General features: G+C 35.7%; 1 protein-coding gene and 1 pseudogene across 3 annotated transcripts in view; both read right to left on the bottom strand.

Moving 5' to 3' along the window:
• The window catches only part of PCCA (propionyl-CoA carboxylase subunit alpha), a 458,728-nt gene that overhangs the window by 139,893 nt on the left and 291,090 nt on the right, over positions 1-27,745 (bottom strand). For all 3 annotated transcript variants that reach the window (XM_045821758.1, XM_045821760.1, XM_045821759.1), the window contains exon 19: positions 8,672-8,774. In XM_045821758.1, the coding sequence (XP_045677714.1) occupies positions 8,672-8,774 (103 nt within the window). The remainder of the gene's footprint in view (positions 1-8,671; positions 8,775-27,745) is intronic.
• LOC123807707 lies at positions 5,056-5,923 on the bottom strand (annotated as a pseudogene).

The raw sequence follows: 27,745 nt of genomic DNA, 5'->3' as shown, positions 1-27,745 counted from the left end.
GCTTTATGAAAATAACTTGGAATAAGCTAAAATAGGTATCAAAAACAACAATAAAACTAGACAAGGCAGGGAAATCCTTTTCTCACTCTACCATTTATGTAAAACAATAGTAAAATTAAGGAAGCATACACTTCCATAATAAAAGAAATTAAAGTTATTTATCTATAAAACATATCTCTGATTTTTCAACAAACTACGTCTTCTTATAAGTTTTATTGTTTCATCCCTTACATTTAAATCCATTACACATTTGGGGTTAATTTTGTCATATAAGTTCAATATAAAGTAGGGATCCAACTTCATTCTTTTACATGTAGCTACCCACTTGTTTTACCAACAGTTATTGAAAAAACTACTCTTGCCCTCATTGATTTATTTTGACACCTTTGTGAAAAACCATTCAACTGTACATTGATGGGTTTATTTCTGGATTGGCAGTTCTATGCTATTAATCCTTGTTTATCCTTATGCAAGTACTATACTGTCTTGATTACAAGACAGTTTTCTAGTAAGTTTTGAAAGGGGAAGTATAAGTTGTCCAACTTTGTTATTTTTTCAAGATTGTTTTGGCTAATCTGGGTCCCTTAAGTTTCCATATGACTTTTAGTTATCAGCTTCGCAATTTCTGATAAAAATAAAGTTTGGATTCTAATAAGAATTATACTGGGATATAAGCCATTTTAACAGTATTAAAATTTTCAATTTACAAATGTTAGATGCTTTCTGTTTATTTGGATTGTATCTAATTTCTTTTTCAAGAGTATAGTTTTCACAGTATAAGTTTTGCACTTCTTTTGTTAAATTTACTCTAAGTATTATATTCTTTTGATGTTTTTGTTAGTGGAATTTTAACAATTTTATATTTGGATTATTCATTGCAAGTTAATAAAAATATAACTGATTTTTATTTATCTTTTACCTTGCACTCTTGGATAAACTTATTTATTAATTTTAATAAGTTCTCACTGAATTTCTTAGGATTTTATACAACAGCATTTGATTTGCAAACAGTGATTTTCATAATTTTCACCAATTGTAGGTTGGTTTGCTGCACAGAACTGCTGTTCAAGAAGTGATCTCTGCCATTTAACTGTTTTTAAAGTTTTTAAAAATATTTTATTTTATGTCACTCTTAGAGACAGGGGAAAGGAGGGAGAAAGTGAGCGAGAAAAACATCAATGTGTTACAAATACATCAATCCCTTGCCTCTCACACACCCCCAACAGGGGACCTGGCCGGCAACCCAGGCAGTCTTTTGGTTCTCCATCCACTGAGCCAAAACAGGTCTGCTATTTAACTTTTAATATAAACTTTATCAATTCATAACTTATCTGAAATTGGAAGAACAAAAAGACTTTGTAATTTAAAACCACAGGAAAGTTTTACAAGTATCAAAAAGTTAGGTTTTTACTTTTATATAAAAAGCAAAATCTATTTAGGAACATGAACTGAAAAAAGTTTTTAAATAACTGAAAAAAATTACCTTCTGTGCCACTACTACACATTACTTTTGATTACTGAGAGTTTTCTTTTTAGCCATTAGCACAAAAATTCTATTGGAATGAAAAAATTCAGTAGTCTAAGGATTGTCGTTATTCTACCAGAGACATTGAAATTAAGAACAAACTGACAGTAACCAGAGGGGAGGTGAGAGGAGATAATGGGGGCAAAAGAGGGAAGAGTTTTGAGGAACATGTGTAAAGGACACATGGACAAATCCAAAGGCCGGTAAGATCGAAGGTGGGAGGTGGGGATGGCTGGGGTGGTGAGGGAGTGGTGGTGGGGGGGGAATGGAGACAACTGTATTTGAATAATAATAAAAAAAAGAGAGAGAGAAAAGTAGTTAACAAAATCTTTAGGAAATTTTCTATATGTGGCTCACTGTAGGTAACAAATGGTATCTAGGATCATCTGCAAGTGTTTTATAGCTTAGTAGTAGTTAACATGAGGTATCAGACAAAACAAAATTTAAGTGCATATACAGTACTCATTTTCCCATTATTGGGAAGGCTGAATTCCTAAGCTAATTTTCTTCATATCAAGAGTACTCTGACATTTTTCTTTGAAGTGAACTGTCTTCAGTATGAATTTAGTCTTTTATCATCTTTAAGATAGCAAATACATTAATCTTTTTCCTTTATCATGAGCTATTGTGATCAGTTTCACATTATGCAAAATAAAAAAAAAATAGATACCTTCTTGAGAACCCAAAGGGGAACTGTAAAAATAATATAAACAGATATCAGTTTATTTTTGATACTTTTGAGTTTATCATCTTAAGAAGCTAAATGTTTCAACTCCATGTTTACCAGGTTTTATACTTCTTAATTAATTCTTAGTCTATTCATTCCGACATTTTCATTCAGATCAGAATAAAGACTTAAAACACATAAAGTACTATACCTCTTCTACTACTTCTTCATTTAACTTTTGGTTCTACCATGCTTTCTTCATTTCCTGAAAGTTTTATCCTCCCTGCTTTTTAATGTTTCATTAAAAATACTAATTTGCATTGGTTTGTGTATTTAAAAAATTTTAATAACATAAAACATCCCATCTTAACCATTTAAAGTATACAGTTGAGTGGTATTAAATATACACACATTTTTTGTGCTACCTGACACCATCATCACCAATCCAACTCCAGAATTCTTTACATCCTGCGAAACTGAAACTCTGTATCCTTTAAATGCAATTCCCCATCTCCAATTCCTCCCAGGCCCTGGCAACCATCATTTGATTTTCTGTCTACAAATTTGACTACTCCTCTATGGCTGGTTTATTTTACTTAGTATAATGTCATCAAGGTTCATTCATGTTTACTCATTTAGCATGTGTCAAAATTTTCTTCCCTTTTTAAGGCTGAATATTATTTGACTGTGGGTACATATCACATTTTGTTTACCCATTCATTTATCAATGGACTCTTGGGTTGCTTCCATCTATTGGCAACTGTGAATGATGTTGCTGAATATGGGTGTGCAAATATCATCACTCAAGACCCTTCTTCCTTTTTTTGTTTGATAAATACTCAGCAGTGGAATTGCTGATATATGGTGATTCTAATCTTAATTATTTGAAAAACCACTATTTTTACTGTAGCTGCATCATTTCATAGTCCAACCAATACTTCACAAGATGAACTGTTTCTCCACACCATTATCAACACTTATTATTTTCTGGATGTTGTTTGATAGTAGCACCCTAAGGGCTGTGAGTTACTGTTCAATTGTAGCGTTGATTTGCATTTTGCTAGTGGTTAGTAATGTTGAACATCTTTTCATGTGCATATTGCCCATTTATATATTTATCTTCTTTGAAGAAATGTCTATTCAAGTCTTTTGCCCATTTTTAAATCAGGTTGTGTGTTTGTTTTGCTGCTGAGTTGTTGAAATCCTTTACATATTCTGGATAATATTCTTTGTCAGATATATATTTTCTCCTATTCCGTGGGTTGCATTTTCACCCTGTTGATTGTGTCCTTTGATGTACAAAAATTTCACATTTAGATGCAGACTATTTTATTTTTCTCTTGTTGACTAGGCTTTTAATGTCATTTTCAAGAAATGATCATCAAATCTAATGTTATATGGTTTTTCCCATGTGTTCTTCTAAGAGTTTCATAGCTTTATCTCTTACATTTACATCTTTTTTTTTAAAGATTTTATTTATTTATTTTTAGAGAGGGAAGGGAGGGAGAAAGAGAGAGAGAGAAACAGAGAAACATCAATGTGCGGTTGCTGGGGGCCGTGGCCTGCAACCCAGGCATGTACCCTGACTGGGAATCGAACCTGCGATGCTTTGGTTCGCAGCCCAGGCTCAATCCACTGAGCTACGCCAGCCAGGGCACATTTACATCTTTTTTAAAAATATTTTATTTATTTATTTGGGGGGGGGGAGGGAATAAGAGAGGGAAAGAAACATCAGTCTGTGGCTGCCTCTTGTGAGGCCCCTACTGGGCATCTGACCCACAACCCAGGCATGTGTCCTGACTGGGAATTCAACTGGTGACCCTTTGGTTCACAGGCTGGTGCTCAATCCACTGAGCCACACCAGCCAGGGCACATTTATGTCTTTAATACATGTTTAATTAATTTTATATTTGCTTTAAGGTAGAATCCAACTTCATTTTTTTTATTCTATATATCTATTTATCTATCCATCTATATACCTATCATCTATTTTGTTCAATCTCTTCATCTTTTTCACCCAGCCCTGTAACCCTCCTCCCCTAGCACTATTTATTGAAAAGACTGTTCTTGCCCATTTAATGGTTTTGGCACTCCAATCAAAATTATTTGACCATATAACTAAAGGTTTATTTCTGGGCATTCAAGTCTGCTTCATTGGTTTATGTGTCTGTGTTATTCCAGTACAACAATGTTTTAATTACTTTAAAGTTTTGAAATGGGAAAGTGTGAGCTTTCCAACTATGTTCTTCTTTTTCAATTTTTTTTTTTTTGCTATTTGGTGTACCCTGAGATTCAATGTGAATTGTGGGATGGATTTTTCTATTTCTGCAAAACTCTATTGGCATTTTGATAAGGATTGCATTGAATCTGTAAATTACTTTGGGTAGTACAGGCAATAACATTAAGTCTTCCAATCCATGAACATGAAATGATATTTCATTATTTATATTTTCTTTAATTTCTTTATTTTTTTAGTGGCAGTTGTTTATTCCCCACCCCCTACCCCCACCAAGTGGGACTGCTCAGATATACAACACACACAGGCATTAGCACCAGGGATGAGAACAGAATCCCTAGCCTCTGAGGGGAAGATAGGGCTCTCTCCCAGTCTTTGGTCCCATGGTGCGAGATAGAAGAGGATGGCTTCTCTTTCCTGCCTTCACTGGGGACTGAGGGGGTCCTCAAGCAAACTACCCCTTCCACTTCTAAGCCAAGGAGAAGCCACTTTGATGACATGTTTCATTCCAATTATTATAGTAAGTGGAGAAGGGATTGGCCTGGTCCCAGACATTACAAGGTAAGATGTAAATGGTAAAGGAGAAGTACAGTTTGGATTAGGCCATGACTAAAAGCAGGTGATACTTAGTATGTGTGCTAGGGGAAGAGCAGTTACTGGGCTTCTGAGCTTCATTGCACTTGGGATAGCAGGAAGGAGAGGGGAGATGAATGGGGCTTATTGTTTGGCATAGATGATGTCCACAAATTCAGGCTTCAGGAATACACCACCCATGAGGAAGCCATCCACGTCAGGCTGGCTTGCCAACTCCTTGCAGGTTGCCCCAGTCACAGAACCTCCATAAATGATGTGGGTGCTCTTAGCCACTGCATCAGAGACATTGGATTTAAGCCATCTCCAGAGCTTTTCAGGTACTTCCTGGGCCTGTTGAGGTGTTGCAGTCTTGCCTGTATCAATTGCCCACACAGGCTCATAGACCAGAAGAAACTTGCTCCAGTTCTTCACATTATCTGCAATGACCCTTGTTTGTTTGAAAATGACCTTCTCAGTGATGTCAGCTTCTCTTTCATCTAGCTTCTCCCCAGTGCAGGTGATCACTCCAAGTTCCTCAGACAGGGCATGAGCCACTTTCTGCCCAATCTGCTCATCTGGCTCCCCAAAGACATGTTTCTCTCCGAATGCCCCAGGACTACCCATGTGGCTCCACAGTCTTTGATCATATCAGGGCTAATCTCCTCAGCAAAGGCCCCATTAGTCACTTTGTAGCAGCTGTGGGCGGCCACAGCAATCTTGAGATCTAGCTTCTGCCTGGAAAAGTCAATGTAGGTGGCGGGGGGTGCACAAACCACCTCGGTGTCTGCTGGCACCTTGGCCTCATTCAAAATGTTGGGTTCCCCAGATTCGCCTTCCACCCATGCATTTTCCAGTTCCCCTACACAAAAAACTTCCTGGAGGGTGCCATGGCGCTGGAGCTGGCACACTGAAGATCAGGATCACCTCTTCTTTCGTTTCTTTTGGCAACATCTTGTAGTTTCTAATGCATTGTAGTTTCCAGTGTATAGTACAAGTCTCTCTCCTCCAAAGGTAAGTTTATTCCTAAGTATCTTATTTTCTTTTTTCTATTGTTGTTTAAGTACAGTTGTCTCCATTGTTACCCCACCACACCCCCCGCCCCACCCATCTCCACCTCCCACCCTCAAATCTACCCCATTTTGCTTGGTTCATGTGTCTTTTATACATGGTCCTTGATGGTCCCCCCATTATCCTCTGTTATCCCTCTCCCCCAGCCTCTCTGATAACTGTCAGTTTGTCTTTTATTTCAATGTCTCTGGTTTATTTTGTTTGCTTGTTTTGTTGATTAGATTCCACTTATAGTTGAGATCTTATCCTTTTTTGTGCTATTATAAATGGAATTGCTTTTGCTTTGTATATTTTTAAATCTTAACTACAAATTCTTCTTTATTAACAGGAAATCATAAACATTTGTACATTTGTTGTGATTTTCTAATTTGAAATATCTTATAACTTAAACATTTTTAACTAATTAAAAAAGTGTGAAAACATGGGGTATCTGAAGCATTACTGTGGGCTAAGCAAATATGACTTTTCCTGTACTACCTCTGGGGCCATTAATCTGTACTGTTACCTCAGAGCTAATTCATTTTTGCTTGATGTGGCAGCAGGTAATCTAGAAAACCAGGTAAATAGTCATAGCCCTCCCCTTCTGAGACCCTAAAAGCAGGGGTTTTACACTATTAAAATCTTCATACCAAGAGCATTTACTTACTCCACATAATTCAAATCAACTCTTTTCATAATAATAATGTCAAATGAAACTCAATGCCCAAATATGCTTAGGGAAAAAAGAATATACAATCAGGAATACACTCTTTTCAAATGGTTTGATATTCTAATAGTAGCTAAGCCAATAAATATGGGAAGTAGTTATTTTTCAGGGAAATTTACAATGCATTAATTTTGATGTTTTTAAAATAGCTCTATTTTCCTCCTGAGCTAAAAAGTGAAAGGAGGTAAAAATTCAGATATCATTTGAGATGTCAGGCCCATGGCCTTTAGTTTTCCAACATGGAATCTAAACAAGCACAGAGAAAAACAGTTCTAAGAAGTAACTGGGGCAAGGCCCTGCTTAGAAAAATATAGTGTTGAGGTATCAGATTACCACTAAAGTAGTGACTCAAACAGAATATGCTGAAGTCTACATTTTTGTAAAGTTAATTTTTCCCCAGGAAAATGCTAGATGATAATATTAATACTCTCTACAATACATATAATTTGCTACTGTCCACTTACAAAGCTATTCTTTTAAAACAATCATATAGAAAGAAGGAATGTAAAGAATCACATAAGTTCATCACAAAATGTATCATAAGACAACTGTTTAACTCCATCAAAGCTTTCATTTTAAGAGAGTTGAGTGAAACATCTTTTAGCAACAAATGCTTTAGCAATTTTGGCATATGGAATGAATCACAAAATTTAGAGAGAATCAAGGAGACTGCCATTAATTCATGAAGTAATCTCATTTCCCTATGACTCTATTCTAGCACATAAGAATATCAGCTCCTCTAGTGCAATAGCTTAGCACTTACATTTAGCACACAGCCAGCATATTATAAGTACTTGTTGAATAAATGAATCCTCATTAAGTTTTTACTTCTGGTATTTTCTAGTTGGGATCAAGAAACTGCCATGCACTTAAAATCTCAGCAGGTCTTATTTTAGTGAAATTGTATCATTCTGATTTTCATATCCTGTTTAAATCTTTCTTTTCAATTCTCATCCAAGGACATTTTTTTTATTGCTTCTAGAGGGAGAGGGAAGGATAGAGAGAAACATGGATGGAAGAGAGAAACATTGATTGGTTGCCTCCCATACGCACTCCAACAGGGAATCGATCCTATGTGCCCAGACTGGGAATGGAACCTGCAACCTAGGTATGTGCCCTGACTGAATCCACAGCCCTTCAATTATGGGACCATGCTCCAGCCAGCTGAGCCACACAGGCCATGGCCTATTTAAATCTTTTGATAAAATGTCACTTTTCCCCAAAACAAAATGACATTTCCATGCAACTTAGCCTTAAGAAAAGGAATGTAAATTTATATACTATTTATTATACTAACTATGTAGTAGTTTCTGGGTTCATGCTGAAACTAGAAAAATGACACAAGCTAAAATAATAACTTCTTACCATAGTACAAACACTAAATCTTATTGTAACATTATTCAGTACAGACACAAATTAAACTAAAGCAGTTCTGTTATGGATATTATTCAAGGGTTTTAAGTTCTTCAAAATAAATGTCACCATAAGGTAAATTTAGCCTTAAAAATATCTCACAACATGAAATCTCAAGAAAATGTTTTATGAGGCTCCAGATTATCATTTTAAAAGAATGCTTGCCTACCACAACTATCATACGCTTGGAATTATAATTGAAGATGCCCTTCTCTATAACAAAGCTAAATATATCTCAGCAAAAAAAATGAATCAGGTATCAGGAGTTGGTTTAGAATATGGCTAAATCTAGAAATATATTTCCTAATTACTGTAAGAGAAAAAAATTTCATTTACACATAAAGAAAATGAAACAAATACATCTAAACAAATAGATTCAAAAGATGAAAGTCACTGAAAAAGTTAAAAATTGTTTTAAAAACTCAGAAAATTTCAAGATTACCTCCCATACAAAAAAAAAAGGAAAAAAGAAAGAAAACTTACAGAGAATGTTTTCCCGCTGTTGGATGCTACAACGGTATGAACTTGATCATTCAATTTTATTGAAAGCTCCCAGTTAGCCACTTGTGGTCTAACAATAGGCACTCTGCAGTAGAAAGAAAGAAAACACAGTTAATAATTTCATACTTTTCCTTCTCAGTAAACTGATTTTCTTTTGACATTAAGTGTGAAGTGTATAACTTCCAAAGACTGTATTTCAAGACATTTTAATTTAAAAGATTCTATTCTTGAAAAAAAAAACCTAGAGAGATTAAAAAAAAAAAAAACCCACACACAGATACTCCAAGGACAACAGCATTCATTCTGAGATAACTGTGGTACCATCACGTACTTGAAGTACCATCATTTATTCTGTGAAATCAGTTGCTTTATTTGTGACAGTTCTTTAATGATTAACGTTCTTTAAGCAATATTAATTTCTTTTCAACATTTGATTACCATCCAAGACTTTTTTAAAAGAACTATAATGCTAGTCTTTTCTGTATTGATTTTGCAAAAAAATGCACATAATGAACATACACAATTCAGTGAGCTTGGACATATTTATTCACTCATGTTACCATCACCACAATCAAGGTAATAAACATTTTTATCACCTCCAAAAGTTTCCTTTTGTTTTTGGTTTTATTTGTTTTGGTAAGAATACAAACAACACCACTAATGCTGGCCCTATTTAACACACAAGTTTTTTGTTGTGTATGATCAGTATCACATGGTCCAGGAAAATTGGGTGAAGCAGCCAGAGATAAAACAATTTTTAAAATACAAATAGTCTATACAATTTTTTTTATTTTACAATATTATAATGATTTCTGAATTAAACTAATTTAAGTATTGCATGTTTACATTATTTATAGTTGTGAAGTAATATATTAACCACTAAATATGTAGTATTCACACTCTGGCCTAAGTCATAGTTCTGCAAAAATGTTGTAGGTAATGTTTTAATTTAAACTACCTCCTTACCATCACCTATTTCAAAAGGATTCTCTGAGTATTCAATTTTTTTTAAAGTCATAGTCACAAAAATCTTTGAATATAATCAAATCACTTCTAGACATAATGTCTAATGGAGGATAATTAATCATTAAGGTGAATATTTTTATTCATCCCACTACTTATTGATTTATTTTCTGAAGATAAAGAAATGTTTTAAACACTATAGAAGTAAAAATTAAAGTAAAAAATGTGCTTCAACAAATCAATAATAATTTACACTGTAAGCCTGAAAGTCTTTCTTGGGAATTTGAAGAAGACTAATTTAGAACACAGAGCTTCACACTTGAGAGCTGGAAAAACCAACAGGGGATCATATGAGAGGGGGAGAAGGAGAGAAAGAAAAGAACACATGGCACAGGACAGTCCTTCTGTGCACCAATTGCACCTCTATTTTGGCACTCTATTCCAGAGGACAGTTGTTCATTTATGTTTGTCTCCCTGTTGGCCTATGAGCTTCTGAAACACCAAAATCATGCCTTATTTTTATGTATTCCAACCCCAGCACAGAGTCCAGAAAAAGGGCTGAGGTGGTAGAAGAAATAGTAAAATTTGAGAACAACTATTATGTGCATAGTTCTAGACAGCAGAGGCCATGTCACCGAAGGGACACAGCATGAGCCACTAAAGGTGAGTGAACCTTGAGCTCCTAGATTACAACATGACTGCTTTGGGAATCTGTAGATGACCTCATCAGACTTCACTTAGTTCACCTGCAACTAGGATTAACACCCTGACTTCTCAGGGGTATTGTGATGACAGAAATTCCCTCATAGCTAAATTACTGTGCAACATGGCTTTCTTAAATCTTTGTTGTTCTCAATATTAAGTTACTCTCCTGCTGTAGACTGTTCCAAGATTTTCTACTTCAGATCAGGTTAAATCTTAACTACCATTCAAGTTTCTTAAAAGATCAGACCCCTGTCTTTGTATCCATTTTTATTTCTGATTATTTTCTGACTTGGTTGGGCCAAGTGCTTCCATTGCTTCTCAAATCAAACCAAGTGAAGCTAAGATGAGCAAGAGAAATCAGCACAATAGTTACAAACTCAGACTCTGGTGACTTACAGTTTGCCATTAATTAGTTTGACTTTCAGCAAACTTTCCAGTTTCAGTTTCCTTATGCACAAAATTAGGATAATCATAGTATCCACATCATAGTGATGTATTGAGGATTACAGTAAATAATGTGTGTAAATGCTAACTTTTATTGTTACAATTAGTCCCAACTCTAGGACTATATGCTTCGTTTACCTCATAACTGAAATCCCTTTAAGGAAGCTGAATTCCTTTACTCTGCTTCACAAACTAACAGATTTTTCAAGAAAATTCTCTCCCACATAAACTGTTCCCTAATTATAGTACAAACTTCAGTGATCTCCTTTCCGCTTAACCTATATTATAGGTTTAATATTTTCACAATTTAGTAGCCCAATGAAGGTAACTATTTCAAGTAAATGTGGAGACACTTTTTAGTTATGCAACAAGCCCCTCTTTCCAGAGGAGCAGGGAATTTGTTGATCCCAACATCCTGTTCAAACCCAAAATACCATTTCCCACAGAAAGCAACCTTATAGCTGATAGTGATATATAGTTGCTTCTCTTCAGAACCTAACTACTATTTATTTTTCTGCTCTTTTATTTTGATCCACATCTGTTTCATATATGTTATAACCTCCCCAAGAGGGAGCTTGTAGCACAGGGTCTTTTGAGTTAAAATGCTGAGGTCTCATTTCAGCCCATTCTCTTCCTAGCCATGTCCCAAGGAACTCACTCAATCCTTTGGAATGAAAATTCCCACAATTGTAAGATAAGGACAATTGTAAGATAAGGATAAAGTTGGAGAGGTAACAGGGGAAAGCTGTTATTTCTTCTCAGCACATAACCCTAAAGTGGCACTCCTCTAATATTTCTTTTAAGGTAATATGTTAGTAGGATATAAGAAAGAGGTTTCACTGTGAAAGCAAAACATTAAAATACTAAGAAAAGCCAATGTGGAAACTCTACAAGTTCACTCTTTCACAAACAAAATCTGCTAAGATTTCTTCTGGATTTTCATAAGTTTTGAAGTAGTTTTGTTTTTAAATAAAATGGGTAGGGTTGGGCATATAGGCCCAATATAAATATCAATAAGCTCTGCAGTAGAAATGAACTATAATAAACTATAAATAAAAATAATAATAATACATACCAACCTAAAAGTACATATGCACTATTTCTTCAAAATTATTAAAACCACATTAACAATGGTTGAAATCAATTCTACCAGCATAAACATGTTTATAATGGTAATAATTATGTAAAGTTATATTTTAAATTTTTGAGAAGAATTACATTTATCCAGTAAACCCAAAATAGTCCCAGAGGAGATTTTTATAAATGACTCTTTAAAAATGAGGGAGCAAAACTGTTGGAGCATCACTCAACTCCTCATAGTAGTATTACTCAGAAAACAGCTACCTTTACTGAAGTATGTGTCTAAGTGAAAGAGGCTACTATCTAATAAAAAATTTCATCTGTACAACTTAATAGTTACGTGGAAAGCTGATATAATTTAAGCTACCACTTCAAAACACAACTCCCCAAACAAACAAACCAACAGTGAGTCCTGGTCACGTAGTTTAGTTGGTTACAGCACTGTCCCGATTACACAAAAGATTGTGGGTTTGATCCCTAGTCAGGGATCAAACAAGATCCCTTGTATTCACATACAAGAATCAACCAGTGAATGTATAAATAAGTGGAACAACAAAGTGATGTTTCTCTCTCTCTCCCCACCTTCCTTCCTTTCTCACTCTCTCTCAAATTAATAAAAACTTTTTTAAAAAGCAGCAAAAAGGAATTCATATAAACAGCTACTTACAGAGCAAATCAAATAATAGCTCTTCCCCAGACCTGTTTACTTTGATTGTCATCAACCAGCCAGAATGAATATGCTCAATAAAACTAATTTTTTCTATATTTTTCTATATGACAAAAACTGTCAGTGGATTCTCACAAATATTAGTGCTAATACATTTAGCTTATTAAAACATTTTAGTCAAAATAAAGTACACGTAATCCTAACTCAAATACATTGCTACTGCATGTAATTTTTTAAAGCAGATTTCATGTGAACATAACTAAAAGCATCTTTAGTTAGCAGGGATTATAAACATCTCAAAGTCATATTATCAGAACCTCAAAAAAGCTGGTTTGCAATTGTGCCATTACCTATTTCACAGTGAAATCCTGAGTTAAAACAATGTTAGTGGTTAAAGAATCATTAAGCAATCCTTCATCATAACTTTTCACAGTAGGTGGTCTGTAAAATGATCAAGAATAATATGCTACATTCCATAGCCACAGAGGTCAGCTTCTGCATAAAAATCTGTGCAGGAAGAAAAGGCCTTCAGAAAAGTGGGCCATTCATCTGAACCAAGTTCAGAGAATTTCTAGCACAGTGAAAAGATATGTTATGCAAGCACATAGATGTATTCAGTGGGGGTAGACAGAACTAGCTACATGGAGACTACAAAGGAGCCCTCCCATGGCTCATGAATAAGTCGAGGAAATGATCAGAAAAAAAAAGAGAAATGTTTAGACAGATGGCCCACTTTAAATGACTGAGAGGGGGCATAAGCAATTTTAATGAAACTTTAGATCTAGCATATGAATTGTTTCATATTTCTTCCAGGAAAAAAACCTAAGTAAGACAAAAATTCAGTAATTCACTGAAAAACTCACTTTTAAGCAAGTTGGGATGGAGGAAAAGTCACAAATACAAGTTTTATTAGTGCAATAAATTCATATAAAATTCTTCACAGAGCCATCAGCTATCAAGATGAATATAAAAAGCATGGAATGAACAGATTAAAGGAATTTTAAACACAAGTCTACTGCCAAACCAAACAAAAACCTAAGCCATATTATATGAGAATTTACAACACTCCAACATTAAAGTTTATCACTGCAGGAGAAAGATAAAAGCAGCATTTTCAGAGAACCTGTCCAAAGCTAGAAACTGTCACAGTGCAGCAGTGGAATTCTGCCTATACGCAACTTAAAATCTGTACATTCACACATATAAGTCCTTGTAAAACATCATGTATCACAAAATAGTGCCTAGAAATAGTCAGGGAACACACCGAAGTTTAGTGTCATTAATATTATAAATACCTACACAAACAAATTAATCTAGAAATGAATAATGTTTTCATAATCATTTATTTTATATTATGCATACCCTATTTCCTTCTTCCACCAACTAGGATTTAAGGTTATCAATTTAAACTTTGGGCACAATTGGTTGGGAAAGGCAATATACAAGGCCTGTCCAGAAAGTATCCATCGTGCAATATGAAAAATAGAGACATTTACTGAAAAAGATACAAATTGATACAAGGAACATTGTACACAGGACAATGACGCCTCAGTCTCCTTCAAAGTAGGCACCTTGGGACCTCATACAGTTCTCCCAATTGCCATCAGCTAACATGTTCTATTTTCCAGATTCTCGTCAAGAGTCTGAAATCTCTTCCTTTTCAAAGGTGATTTTAGTTTGGGGAAAATCCAGAAATTGCAATGTACAACATATGGGGTTGAGGGGACTGAGTCACCTGGGTGATTTGATGTTTCACCAAAAACTTTGCACGAGACATGATACATGAGTAGGCACACTGTAATGATGAAGCTGCCAATGACCAGTTTCCCATAGTTGGGGCTTTCTGAATCATTTGAATAGTTTCTGTAGAGGAATGTTCAAACTTAACACAAAATTTGATGCACATTAGTTGCTCTACTCACTCAGTCATTTTGAATGTGGTAGCCACACAGTACACATGCTCACTCAACCGTGTCTATCACCCCCACTGACTAGAAGAGTGAAGTCATCATTGTTCAAACATGTACATTTCAGTCCACTCTCCTTGGCTGCCAGATTACATCGATGTTGTGCAAACCATTTTTGTTATTTTAACAATGGTTGGACTTTTTCCACACAGACCTTGAGGTATAGCCGTCAATTCCACATGCTGTGGTGCCTGACTAACTACTGAGCACTAACCACCAAAGGTGGACTGTCCACCTTGTGTCTCCATTTCCTTCTCAGTGAGACAAAGATAATAAAAATACCCAACTCATATATTGACTAATGAGATAAAAGAAATGGAATGCTTAGACTAGTGCTTGGCACAAAAATGCTACATAAGCATTATCATCAACACCATTATCATAATTTGGCACAACAATATCTGAAATTCTCCTATATTATTTCAACAACCCTGTTATTCTTAGATATTAATATACATTTTATACATGGTGAAATCCACAAATTTTGAGTTCCACCATTTACCTTTCCAATGGAAATGCCCCCTCCCCACAATAGTTCAACTATCAATTAGACTAAAGTGTAACATAAACAGACTCCAAATAGATATACTCTTATGAGTGGCTGTTTTTTGTTTGCATGATATAATGTTTCTGAGTCTCACTCATATTGAATAGTCCATTCTAATTATACTGCTGAGCACTAGTCTATTGTTCAAGCACACTAAAATCAGTTCATCCTTTTGTTGAAGGATGTTTAAGTTGTTTCCAGTTAGGAATAAATCTATATGTTCTATAGATTTATAGAACATGTTCTATAAATGTTCTTTATATGTTCTATAAATCTATATGCACTTATGAATAAATCTATAAATGTTCTTTATACAAGTCTTTTTTGAGGATGTATGATTCTTGCACATAAAAAATATAGGATTGGAAACAGTATGGTAAACATGTTTTTTTTAAATATTTTTTTATTTTTTTTAAGATTTTATTTATTTATTTTTAGAGAGGGAAGGGAGGGAGAAAGAGAGAGAGAGAGAGAAACATCAATGTGTGGTTGCTGGGGGTCATGGTCTGCAACCCAGGCATGTGCCCTGACTGGGAACTGAACCTGTGATGCTTTGGATCGCAGCCTGCACTGAATCCACTGAGCTACGCCAGCCAGGGCGTAAACATATGTTTAATTTTGTAAAAACTTGCGTGTATTCCAAAATATTTAAAACAAATCTGTACTCTCACCAGCAATGTAATTTGCTCCATATCCTTGCCATCATTTGGCACTGTTACTCTATCTATACTCCTAGCCATGCTAGTGACTGAGAAACCACATCTCATTACAGTTTACTGTGCATTTGCATTATAACTAATAATGTTAAGCACCAAACATTAGTGCATATTGGCCATTTATACTGAAGTTTTTGCCTATTTTAAATTAGGATGTTGGCCTTATTATTATTATTGATTTGGGCGAGCTCTTTTTCTGTGGCTTGCTTATTAATTTTCTTTAAAATATCTTACCTTCAGCAGTTTCTTTAAATTAATGGACTTAATTTTTTAATTATTTATTTACCTTTAAAGAAAGAGGAAAGAAGAGAGAGAAACATCAGTATGTGATACATCAATTGGTTGCCTCTCGCATGCCCCCAACAAGGGACCCAGGCATGTGCTCTGATTGGGAATTGAACCAGCAACCTGTTGGTTCATAGGCTGGTGCTCAATCCACTGAGCCACACCAGCCAGGGCTGGACTTAATTTTTTACAGCAGTTTTACATTTTCAGAAAAATTGAGCAGAGATAAAACCTACCACCTAAATATGTGCCCTGACTTGGGATTGAACCCACAACCCTTTGGCTACTAAACGACACTCCAATCAACTGAGCCACACTGGCCAGGGCCATGATAGGGTCTCCTTTAAGAATATTTCTTCTCACCTTGGCCATGTGGCTTAGCTGGTTGGAGCATCATCCAAATACAAAAATATTGCAGGCTCAATTTTCGGTTCAGGTACATAACTGAGTTGTGGGTTCAAGCCCTAGTCAGGGCGTGTCTGGGAGGCAACCGACTGATTTGTCTCTCACATCAATGTCTCTCTCTCTCTCTCTTTCTCTCACCTTCTGTCCCTCCCCCTTTCTCTCTGAAATCAAGAAAACAAATCTTTGGGTAAGGATAGAAAAAGGATATTTCTTCTCATAATTATGCAATATTTATATGACTGTTCTGAATTTAGTGACATGAATAACCCTTCAAGTAGAATTCCTAGTACACATGTGTAATCCAATATTCTTCCCTGTTTTCTTCTCTGTCTTTGAATGTAATATAATGTTAAAACAACACAGAAAAGTCCCAGTTCCTATAAAAATGGCAGGGTAGCTTCTTTCCAACTAAGTCCCTCCAATTATAAACTCCAGAGAAGTTTACACATAACAACTTTTAAAATTTGTGAACAGCCCATTGACATAAAATTCACACATCATAAACTGAACCCATCTGAAGGACACAATTCAATAGGTTTTCATAAATTCACAAAAGTTTGCACCCATCACTGCAAGCATTTAAAAAATACTTTTATAGCCCTGGCTGGCATAGCTCTGTGGATTGAGCGCAGACTGTGAACCAAAGTGTTGCAGGTTCAATTCCCAGTCAGGGTACATGCCTGGGTTGCAGGCCATGACCCCCAGCAACCACACATTGATGTTTCTCTCTCTCTCTTTCTCCCTCCCTTCCTTCTCTAAAAAATAAATAAATAAAATCTTTAAAAAAATACTTTTAATCCCCAAAATAGAAACTTTGGATGCATCAGAGTTACTCCACATCCCCCCTGCCAATCTCTGCAGCTCTACATGACTACTAATGCCATTCCTATTTCTATAAGATTGCTTATTTCTAGATATTTCATATAAATTGAATCATAAAATTAGTGGTATATTGTGACTTTCTTTCATTTAGCATAATGTTTTCAAATTTCATCTATGTTGTGTAAAGTATCAATATTACATTTATTTTTATTACTATTTCATTGCATAAGGATGACAAATTTTATTTAATGTTATATATTAAATATATATGTATATATTCATCATTTCATGGACAGAAGTGTTGTTACCACTGGTTGCTTATTATGAAAATGCCATTTTGTACTTGAACAATGATTGAAATAAAATAAATAAAATAAAATAAAATAAAATAAAATAAAATAAAATAAAATAAAATAAATAAAATAAAAAAAGAAAATGCCATTCTGGATATTTGTATACAATATCTATAGACATATGATTTCACTTCTGTTGGTTATATACCAAGGAGTAGAATAGCTGGGTCATGTTTTAATGTCTGCCATTTTGAGAAACTGTCCAGTTATTTCCAGGCTTGCAACACTTTATTCATAAATTCCCTCCAGGAATGTATGAGGGTTCCAATTTCCACATATCCTCATCAATACTAATTTACTTTCTTTTTGATTATAGCCATTCTAGTAGGCGTAAACTGGTTTCAAACTGCAGGGGGTTTTTTAAAATTGTTTTTTATTGTATGTTTTTCCCTTACCATTTATCCCCCTTATACACTATTCCAACTCTACTCCCCAGCCCCTCACAATCATCACTCTGTTGTTCATGTCCAAGAGTCCTCCTCATTCCTTCTTGCTCAATATCGCATCCCCCACTCTATAGGTCTCAGCCAGCTCTCTGAATGTCTCTATTTTTCTTATTAGTTCAGCTTGTTCCTTACATTCACATGAGTGAATTCATTTGCCTAATGACTAATGACGTTGAGCATATTTCCATATGTTTGTTGGCCATTTGTATATTTTGGGGGGAAAAATTCTACTCATGTCTTTTGCCCATTTTTAAACTGTGTTATTGTCTTTATTAATGAATTATAAGATTTTACATATTCTAGACAAAAACTATCAAATATAGGATTTTCAGGTATTTTCTCCCATTCTATAGGCTGTGTTTTGACATTACTGATGCTATATTTTAATGGACAAAAGTTTTAAATTTTGATAAAGTCCAATTGGTCTATTTTTTCTTTTGTTGCTTATTTGGCATTTTACATAAGAGAAAGTTACCTAACCAAACGTAACAAAGATTAATTACTGTCTCTTCTTCTAAAAGTTTCATAGTTTATCTCTTTTAAATCTATGATTCAAGTTATTTTTTGTGTATAGTGTAGGGAGAGAACCAACTTCATTCTTTTGTATGAAAATATCCAGTTATAAACCATAGACATGATCACTGGAATTTCCTCAGAAAACTGAAAATGGAACTCCCTTTTGACACAGCAATTCCACTGTTGGGATCATACCCTAAGAATCCTGAAACAGCAATTCAAAAGAACCTATGAACCCCAATGTTCATAGCAGCACAATTTACAATAGCCAAGTGTTGGAAGCAACATAAGTGCCCATCAGTAAATGAGTGAATAAAAAAATCATGGTACAATGCTAGTCTTTGCAACAATGTGGATGGATCTAGAGAGCATTATGCTAAGTGAAATAAGCCAGGCAGTAAAAGACAAATACCATATGATCTCACCTATAAGTGGAAGCTAATCAACAAAACAAACAAGCAAGCAAAATATAACCAGAGATATTGAAATAAAGAACAAACTGACAATAATCAGAGGGGAGGTGGGAGAGGATAATCGGGGGGAAGGGGGAAGGGTTGTCAAGGAACATGTATGAAGGACACACCCAAAGGGGGGCAGGATGGAGGGTTGGACGTAGGGATGGCTGGCATGGCAGGGAGTGCTGGCAGGGAAATGGAGACAACTGTACTTGAACAACACTAAAAAACTAAATACATGAATAATTTTTTAAAAAGTTATTATAAACTCTAATTTCAACCACAGACTTTTATTGTGGTCTTCATTTTTTCTAGTTTTTGTCTTAAAAATGTAAAACATATGAATATTTATTGTCATCTTTTCAAAATGTAGAATTAAAATTGGTGTTTCACATAAGGAGAGAATCTTAAAAGCAGCAAGAGAAAAGGAGACAGTTACTTACAAAGGAATTCCAATAAGACTATCAACTGATTTCTCAAAAGAAACCTTACAGGCAAGAAGTGGCTGGAAAGAAGTATTCCAAGTCATGAAAGGTAAAGATCTACATCCAAGATTACTCTATCCAGAAAAGCTATCATTTAGAATGGAAGGGCAGATAAAGTGCTTCCCAGATATGGTCAAGTTAAAGGAGTTCATCATCACCAAGCCATTATTATATAAAATGGTAAAGGGATTTATCTAAGAAAAAGATAAGCAGGAATATGAACAGTAAATGAGAACAAACTTACAAGTATTAACAAATGAACTTAAAAATACAAAAACAAAAGTGAACTAAGCAAACAACTAGAACAAGAACAGAATCACAGAAAAGGAGACACATGGAGGGTTATCAGAGCGGGAGTGGGGAGGGGATAGAGGGGAAAAAGGTAGAGGGAATAAATAGCATAAATGACAGGTACAAAATAGACAGGGGTAGGTTAAGAATAGTATAGGAAATATAGAAGCCAAGGAACTTACATGTATGACCCACAGACATGAACTTAAGGGTGGAAAGGGGTGTGCAGGGCTCAGGGGAATAAAGGGGGAGGTGGGAAATAGGACAACTAATAGCATAGTCAATAAAATATATTAAAAAATAAAATAAAATTGGTGTTTCATGAAAAAAAAATACCCAGTTCTCCCAGCAGCATTTATAGAACATATTTTTAACTCGTTAAATTGTCTCCAAACACTTTTTGAAATCAACTTGTCATTAATGTAGCAACATATTTCTGGACTCAATTCTACTCCATTGATCACCACCTCTATCCTTATGCTAGTATTACACTGCCTTGATTACTGTAATAAGTTTTGAAGACAGGAGTTATGAGTCCTCCATTTTGTTGTTCTTTTCAAGACTGTTTTGGATATGCTGAGTCCCTTGAATTTTCATATGAACTTTGAAACAAGATATCTATTAAAAAAAACAGTTGGGATTTTGGTAGCAAATGTAGCAAATGTATGTGTCAGGTTGGTGTGTATTATTGCATCCTTAATATCAAGTCTCCTGATCCACTGTGTGGGACATTTTTCCACTTATTCAAGTTGTCTTTAATTTATTCCAACAATTGTTTTATAGTTTTCAAATCTTGTACTTTTTTAAAAAATTGTGCTTAAGTATTGTATTCATTTTGGCATTATTGCAAATAAAACTGTTTTGTTAATTCCTCTCTCAGTATGGACACAGCTACTGCATAAAAATAAAATTGGTATTTGCATTCTTGTGGTATTTGCAACAACACAAAATATTTGTTAGTGCTAATCCTAACCCTAACCTCCCCTGTCTATTTTGTACCTGTCATTTATGCTTCTTATTCCTTGTACCTGTTCCCCCATTCTCTCCTCCTTTACCCCTGACACTGATAATCCTCCAAGTGACCTCCATTTCTGTGATTCTGTTCCTGCTCTAGTTGTTTGCTTAGTTTGTTGTTTTTTAGGTTCACTTGTTGATAGTTGTGAATTTGTTATCATTTTACTGTTCATATTTCTGATCACCTTTTTCTTAGATAGGGCCCTTTACCATTTCATATAATAAGGGCTGGATGATGGTGAACTCCTTTTACCTGAGAAGCACTCTATCTGCCCTTCCATTCTAAATGATAGCTTTGCTGGATAGACTAATCTTGGATATAGATCTTTGCCTTACATGACTTGGAATACTTCTTTCCAGACCCTTCTTGCCTGAAAGATTTCTTTTGAGAAATCAGCTGACAGTCTTATGGGAACTCCTTTGTAGGTAACTGTCTCCTTTTCTCTTGATGCTTTTAAGATTCTCTCTTTATCTTTACTCTTGGGTAACTTAATTATGATACACCTTTGTGTGTTTCTTCTTGGATCCAATTTCTTTGGAACTCTCTGAGCTTCCTGGACTTCCTGGAATTCTAATTTCTTTGCCAGATTGGAGAAGTTCTCCTTCATTATTTTTTCAAATAAGTTTTCCATTTTTTGCTCTTCCTCCTTTCCCTCTGGCTCCCCTATGATTCAGACATTGGAACATGTAAAGTTGTCCTGGAGGTAACTAAGCCTTTCCTAATTTTTTTGAATTCTTGTTTCTTCATTCTGTTCTGGTTGAATATTTACTTCTTCCATCTGCTCCGAATCATTGATATGAGTCCTGGTTTCCTTCCTTTCACTGTTGGTTCCCTGTACATGTCTCTTCATTTCACTTTGCATAGCCTTCACTTCTTCCTCTATTTTATGACCATACTCAACCATTTCTATGAGCATCCTGATTACCAATGTTTTGAACTCTGTATCTGATAGGTAGGCTACCTCTTCATCACTTAGTTCTGTTTTTGGAGTTTTTATCTGTCCTTTCATTTGGGACATATTTCTTTGTCTGGGTTTACCTGTTACATTGTAAGGGATAGAGCCTTAGGTATTCACCAGGGTAGGGCAACCACATTGCTGCATTGTAGAGTTGTATGTGGGGGGGGGGGCAGTTCAAGAGGAAACAATGTCACTTGCTCAGCTCTCACCTAGCTTTCAGTCACTTGCCCTGCTACCCACAAAGAATTTGGGCCCTTCTGGTGTTGGTTCTCAGGTGGTGGGTTTGTGTACATTCTAGGACCCTGTGGGTCTTTCCAACGAACTCTCTTGTGAGGCTGGGAGTTTCTCCTGCCACTGCAACCCCCATAGATTTTTACAGGAAGAGGCTTTGAGGCTTTCTTTTCCCACACTGGAACCCTGGGTTGTGCTATCTTGCTCCCCAGTTGTTCCTCCTGGTTTATCTGCATGCAAATGTGGGACTGCCCAGACCACTAGCTGCTGCCTTGCCCACCCAGTCCTCCATCCACCACCTTGTGGAGTGTCCTCTCTGCCTTGGCTGTCCATCTCCACACCTCCTACCAGTATGGATGAATATTTCTTCTTTAATTCCTTGGCTGTTGGACTTCCACATTGTTTGATTTTCTGTCAGTTCTGGTTATTTTTTGTTTTTAAATTTGTTGTTGTCTTTTTGGTTGTGTGAGGAGGCAAAGTGTATCTACCTACACCTCCATCTTGACCAGAAAACTTAGCTTTGGGTTTCATAAATGGCCTTCATCAGGTTCAGAATGCTCCCTTCTATTCCTAATTAGTTTTATTTTAATCATGAAAATCTGATGGATATTATCAAATATTTTTTTCTGCATTTACTGTGATTTTTGTTATTTTTCTAATAATATGGCATATCATATTGATTAATACTATAAAATCAATTTTGTATTCTTAGGATAAATTTCACTTGATCATGGTATATAATTAGTTTCTACAGTCTTGGATTCTGTGTGCTAATATGTTGTTGAGGATTTTTACATTAATATTTATGAAGGAATATAGATCTTTCATTTTCTTGTGACATCTTCATCTCTTTTGGTAACATGGTATATTAGCCACATAGAATGAGTTGCAAATTTTTTTCTCCTTTTCTATTTTTGGAGGAATATTTTAAAAATTAGTACTAATTAATTTTTTTCTAAATACTTCATTTTTTTCACCAGTGAAGCTATCTGGCAATGGACTCTTATGGTAAGTTTTGTGATGACTATTTTAGTCTTTTTCAAGTCCATTCAGATTTTCTATTTATTTTTAGTCACTATCAGTAATTTGCATCTTTCTACAAATTTCTCCATTTTTTTTCTAAGTTATCTAATTTGCTGGTGTGCAATCACATTATTCCCTCATTATCTTTCAATGTCTGTAAGGTCACTATGTATACCTGGTCTTTAATTAGTGGTTTTAGCAATTTGAGCCCCCTCCATTTTTGTCTAGGCCAGTTTATCCAGAGGTCTGTCATTTTGTTATCTTCCCAAGAATCAATTTCTACTTTTACAATCCTCTATTGTTTTTCTGTTCTCAATTAATTTACTTCCACTTTCATCTTCATTATTTCCTTCCCTCCACTTACTTTGAATTTAGTTTGTTCTTCTTTATTTTCCTAAAGGGAAAGATAAGGTGATTAATTTGGAGTCCTTCTTATTTTTTAACATGTGTTACAGCTTTAATTTTGCTGCTAACCAGTGCTTTAGATACAACCCATATAGTTTTGAATATTGTGTGTTGTTTTTATTCACCTCAAAATACATCGTAATTTTTCCTGTAACTTATTCTTTAACATGTTGGTTGTTTAGGAGTGTCTAATCTCCACATACTTGTGATTTTCCCAAATTTGCTTTACTGTTGATTCTAATTTCATTCAATTGTTGTTGGAAAACATACTTTATATGATTTCACTCTTGTTAAATTTAATGAGACCTCTTTATGGCCTAGCACATAATAGGGTAGTAATGGTCTACCCTGGAAAATGTTACACGTGCACTTGAGAAGTTACATATTTTGCTGCTGTTTGAATTATTCTATATATGAGGTCTGTATGGAAAAAAATCCAACCATTGTTAATGTAATGAGAATGGTTTGTGTGACATCAATGTAACCTGGCAGTCAAGGAGAGTGGACTGGAATGTGCATGCAAGAACAATGACGATTTCACAGTACTAGTCAGTGGGAGCAGTAGATACCATTGAGTGAGCATCTGTACTGTGTGGCCTCCACATTCAAAATAACTGAGAGAGTAGGCAATGAATCTACATCAAATTTTGCATTAAGCTTGACCATTCCTCCTTGGAAAGTATTTGGATGATTCAGAAGGCCCCAGCTATGGGCAACTGGTGATTGGCTGCTTCATCAGGACAATGCACCCACTCATGTGGCATATCTCATTCAGAGTTCTTTTTTTAAAATATATTTTATTGATTATGCTATTACAGTTGTCCCATTTCCCCCCTTCACTCCCCTCTACCCTGTACACCCTCTCCCACCCACATTCCCCCCCTTTAGTTCATGTCCACGTGTCATACTTATAAGTTCTTTAGCTTCTACATTTCTCATATTATTCTTATCCTCCCCCTGTCTATTTTCTACCTGAAATCTATGCTACTTATTCTCTGTACCTTTTCTTCCTGTCTCGTCCTCCCACTCCCCCATTGCTAACCCTCCCATGTGATCTCCATTTCTGTGGTTCTGTTCCTGTTCTAGTTGTTTCCTTAGTTTCTTTTGGTTTTGCTTTAGGTGTGGTTGTTAATAATTGTGAGTTTGCTGTCCTTTTACTACACATGTTTTTTTTAATCTTCTTTTCTTAGATAAGTCCCTTTAACATTTCATAAAATAAGGGCTTGGTGGTGATGAATTCCTTTAACTTGATCTTATCTGAGAAGCACTTTATCTGTCCTTCCATTCTAAATGAAAGCTTTGCTGGATAGAGCAATCTGGGATATAGGTCCTTGTCTTTCATGATTTGGAATACTTCTTTCCAGCCCCTTCTTGCCTGTAAGGTCTCTTTTGAGAAATCAGCTGACAGTCTGATGGGAACTCCTTTGTAGGTTACTGTCCCCTTATCTCTTGCTGCTTCTAGGATTTTCTCCTTCATTTTCACCTTGGCTAATGTAATTATGATGTGCCTTGGTGTGTTTCTTCTTGGGTCCAACTTCTTTGGGACTGTCTGAGCTTCCTGGACTTCCTGGAAGTCTATTTCCTTTGCCAGAATGGGGAAGTTCTCCTTCATTATTTGTTCAAATACATTTTCAATCTGTTGCTCTTCCTCTTCCCCTTCTGGTACCCCTATAATTCAGATGTTGGAACGTTTAAAGGTGTCCTGGAGGTTCCTAAGCTTCTCCTCATTTTTTTGAATTTTTTCTCAATTCCTTCTTGTTTGGTTGTTTTTTTTCTTCCTTCTGGTCCACTCTATTGTTTTGAGTCCCAGTTTCCTTCCCATCACTGTTGGTTCCCTGTGCATTTTCCTTCATTTCTTTAATTGTAACCTGCATTTGTTCATCTAATTTGTGACCAAAATCAACCAATTCTGTGAGCTTCCTGATCACCAGTGTTTTGAACTGTGCATCTGATAGATTAGCTATCTCTTGGTCGCTCAAAAGGATGAGTTCTGGGGCACTGATTTGTTCTTCTGTTTCAACCATCTCTCTCTCTCTCTTTTTTTTTTTTGGTCTGTCACTGCTGTTATGGTGAGGGGCGGAGCCTTAGGTGTTCACCAGGGCTGGGCACCCCAGTCGCTAGATTGTGACGTTGTATGTGGGGGCGGGGTTGAGATGGAACAATGGCGGTAGCTCCGTTTTCCATGGGACCTCAGTCCCTTCTCTGGGTTCCTGGGTTGCGTGCTCTGCCCTGCTCCACAATTGCCACCTCACTGGGTCTGCCAGCTGCTGCTTGCGTACTTAGGGTCCACCTGCTGGGATCTTGCGTGCCCCAGGTGCCTTATGCACCCCCAGATGCCTTATGCGCCCAACTCTCTCTGCTCTCTGCGCCACAAACCCCTCCAGTCTGTTCATCTCTGCCCCTCTTACCAGTCTGGATGAACGGGTCTATTTCAACTTCTTGGCTATCTGACTTCCATTCAGATAAATTTTCTGTCAGTTCTAGATATTATTCTGCCTCTAAATTGTTGTTCCAATCTTGGTTGTGCGTGGAGGTACGGTGCATCCATCTATGCTTCCATATTGGCGGAACTCATTTAGAGTTCTTTGGTGAAACGTCAAATCATACAGGTGACTCAGCCCCCTTAGCACCCAGATATGGCAGCCTGTGACTTCTGGCTTTTCTCAAAACTAAAATCATCTTTGAAAGGGAGGCATTTTCAGACCATCAATGGGATTTAGGAAAACACAATGGGGCAGCTCATGGTGACTAGAACTGTGTGAGATCCCAAGGTGCCAGCTTTGAAGGGAACTAAGGCATCATTGTCCTGTGTGTAATGTTTCTTGTATATTGTATCTTCATCGATAAATGTTACTATTTTTCATAGTACATGGATGGATACTTTCTGGGTAGAGCTCATATATCCATTAGCTCTATTTGCTGTATAGTGTTGCTCACGTCCCTCCTTCCTTTTTGACCTCCTGTCTAGGTATCCTACCCAGTAGGAAATGTAGTTTGTTAAAGTCTCCAACTATTGTTGACTTGTTGATTTCTTCTTTTAATTGTCTGTTTTACCTCATATATTTGGGAACTGTGCAATTGGCCACATAGATAGCAGGTTCTTGAAAACCATCGTTTCATTTAATGCCATTTTGTTACAAAGTTGATAGATGAAAATAAATGATTCCCACCTAGGGCCACTGTCTGTGTTGACTTCGCACGTGAGTTGAACTACCGTGTCTAAATTGTTCCAGTCTGAGAGAGTGTGGGTGTGTATGAGTGCACCCTGCAATGGAAGGGATCCTGTCCATGGTTGGTTCCCATCTCATAACCTCAGCTGCCCAAATAGACTCCAGCCCCCACAACTTTGAACTAGAATAAGGTAATTGGAAAACAATTATCTTTTTTATTAACCTTTCCAAAATGTATGTATACCTTACATTTATTCCAAAATTTAATATTAGAAGTATTATGGGCTTTTATTTAGAAGTTTGGTGATGTTTTTGTGAATGTAAATATACTATAGGAACTCAACACTTGTTTATATCAATTAGTCTATGTAAAATTGTGTTACATGCCATTTTGCTTAAAGTCATAGTTTCCAAGAATCTATTGACAGATATTGAAAATTTACTCTATATTCATAATTGTTACAGCTTTCTGATGGATTGACCCTTTTATCATTATTAAATATCTCCATTTATCTCCAGTAACAATTTTTTGTCTTAAAAATGTTTGACATTAGTAACACTACTATTTCAAATATAGTATGTCTGATAAATCTTTCTCCTTTTATTTTAAAGCTGTAGTGTCTTTAAATCTAAACTAGTCTACTGTAGAAAGCATATACTTTGATCCTGTTTTTTATCCATTCTGCTAATATCTGCCCTTGATTAGTGTGCTTAATCCATTTACACTTAATATTATTACTTGTCACGTAGGATTTACATTTGAGTTTTCGTTTTTGTTTTGCTTTTTATGTGTCATTATCTTTTTTGTTCTTCAAAACGCTCCATTAATGCCTTCTTTTGTTAAATATTTCTTAGTGTACTGCTGAAAGTCTCTTAACATTTCATTTACTGTCATGTAAAACAATTTTCTTAGTGGTTAACCTGGAGATTAAAATTAGCAGCTTATCTTTAAACAATCTGGTTTGAATCAATGCTAATTTCATTGCAATAGCATACAGGAATCTTGCTCCAATATAGCTTCATTTCCTCTGCCTTCATTTGTCTTCTTATTGTCATACAAGGGACATCTGTATACATTTTGTGCCTAACTTAAACTTATAATTCTTG

The sequence above is a fragment of the Phyllostomus hastatus genome, unplaced genomic scaffold (genome assembly GCF_019186645.2).
Source record: "Phyllostomus hastatus isolate PE091 unplaced genomic scaffold, TTU_PhHast_1.1 phas_scaffold_46, whole genome shotgun sequence".
Classification (NCBI taxonomy): domain Eukaryota; kingdom Metazoa; phylum Chordata; class Mammalia; order Chiroptera; family Phyllostomidae; genus Phyllostomus; species Phyllostomus hastatus.
This window is presented reverse-complemented; position numbering and strand designations above follow the sequence as displayed.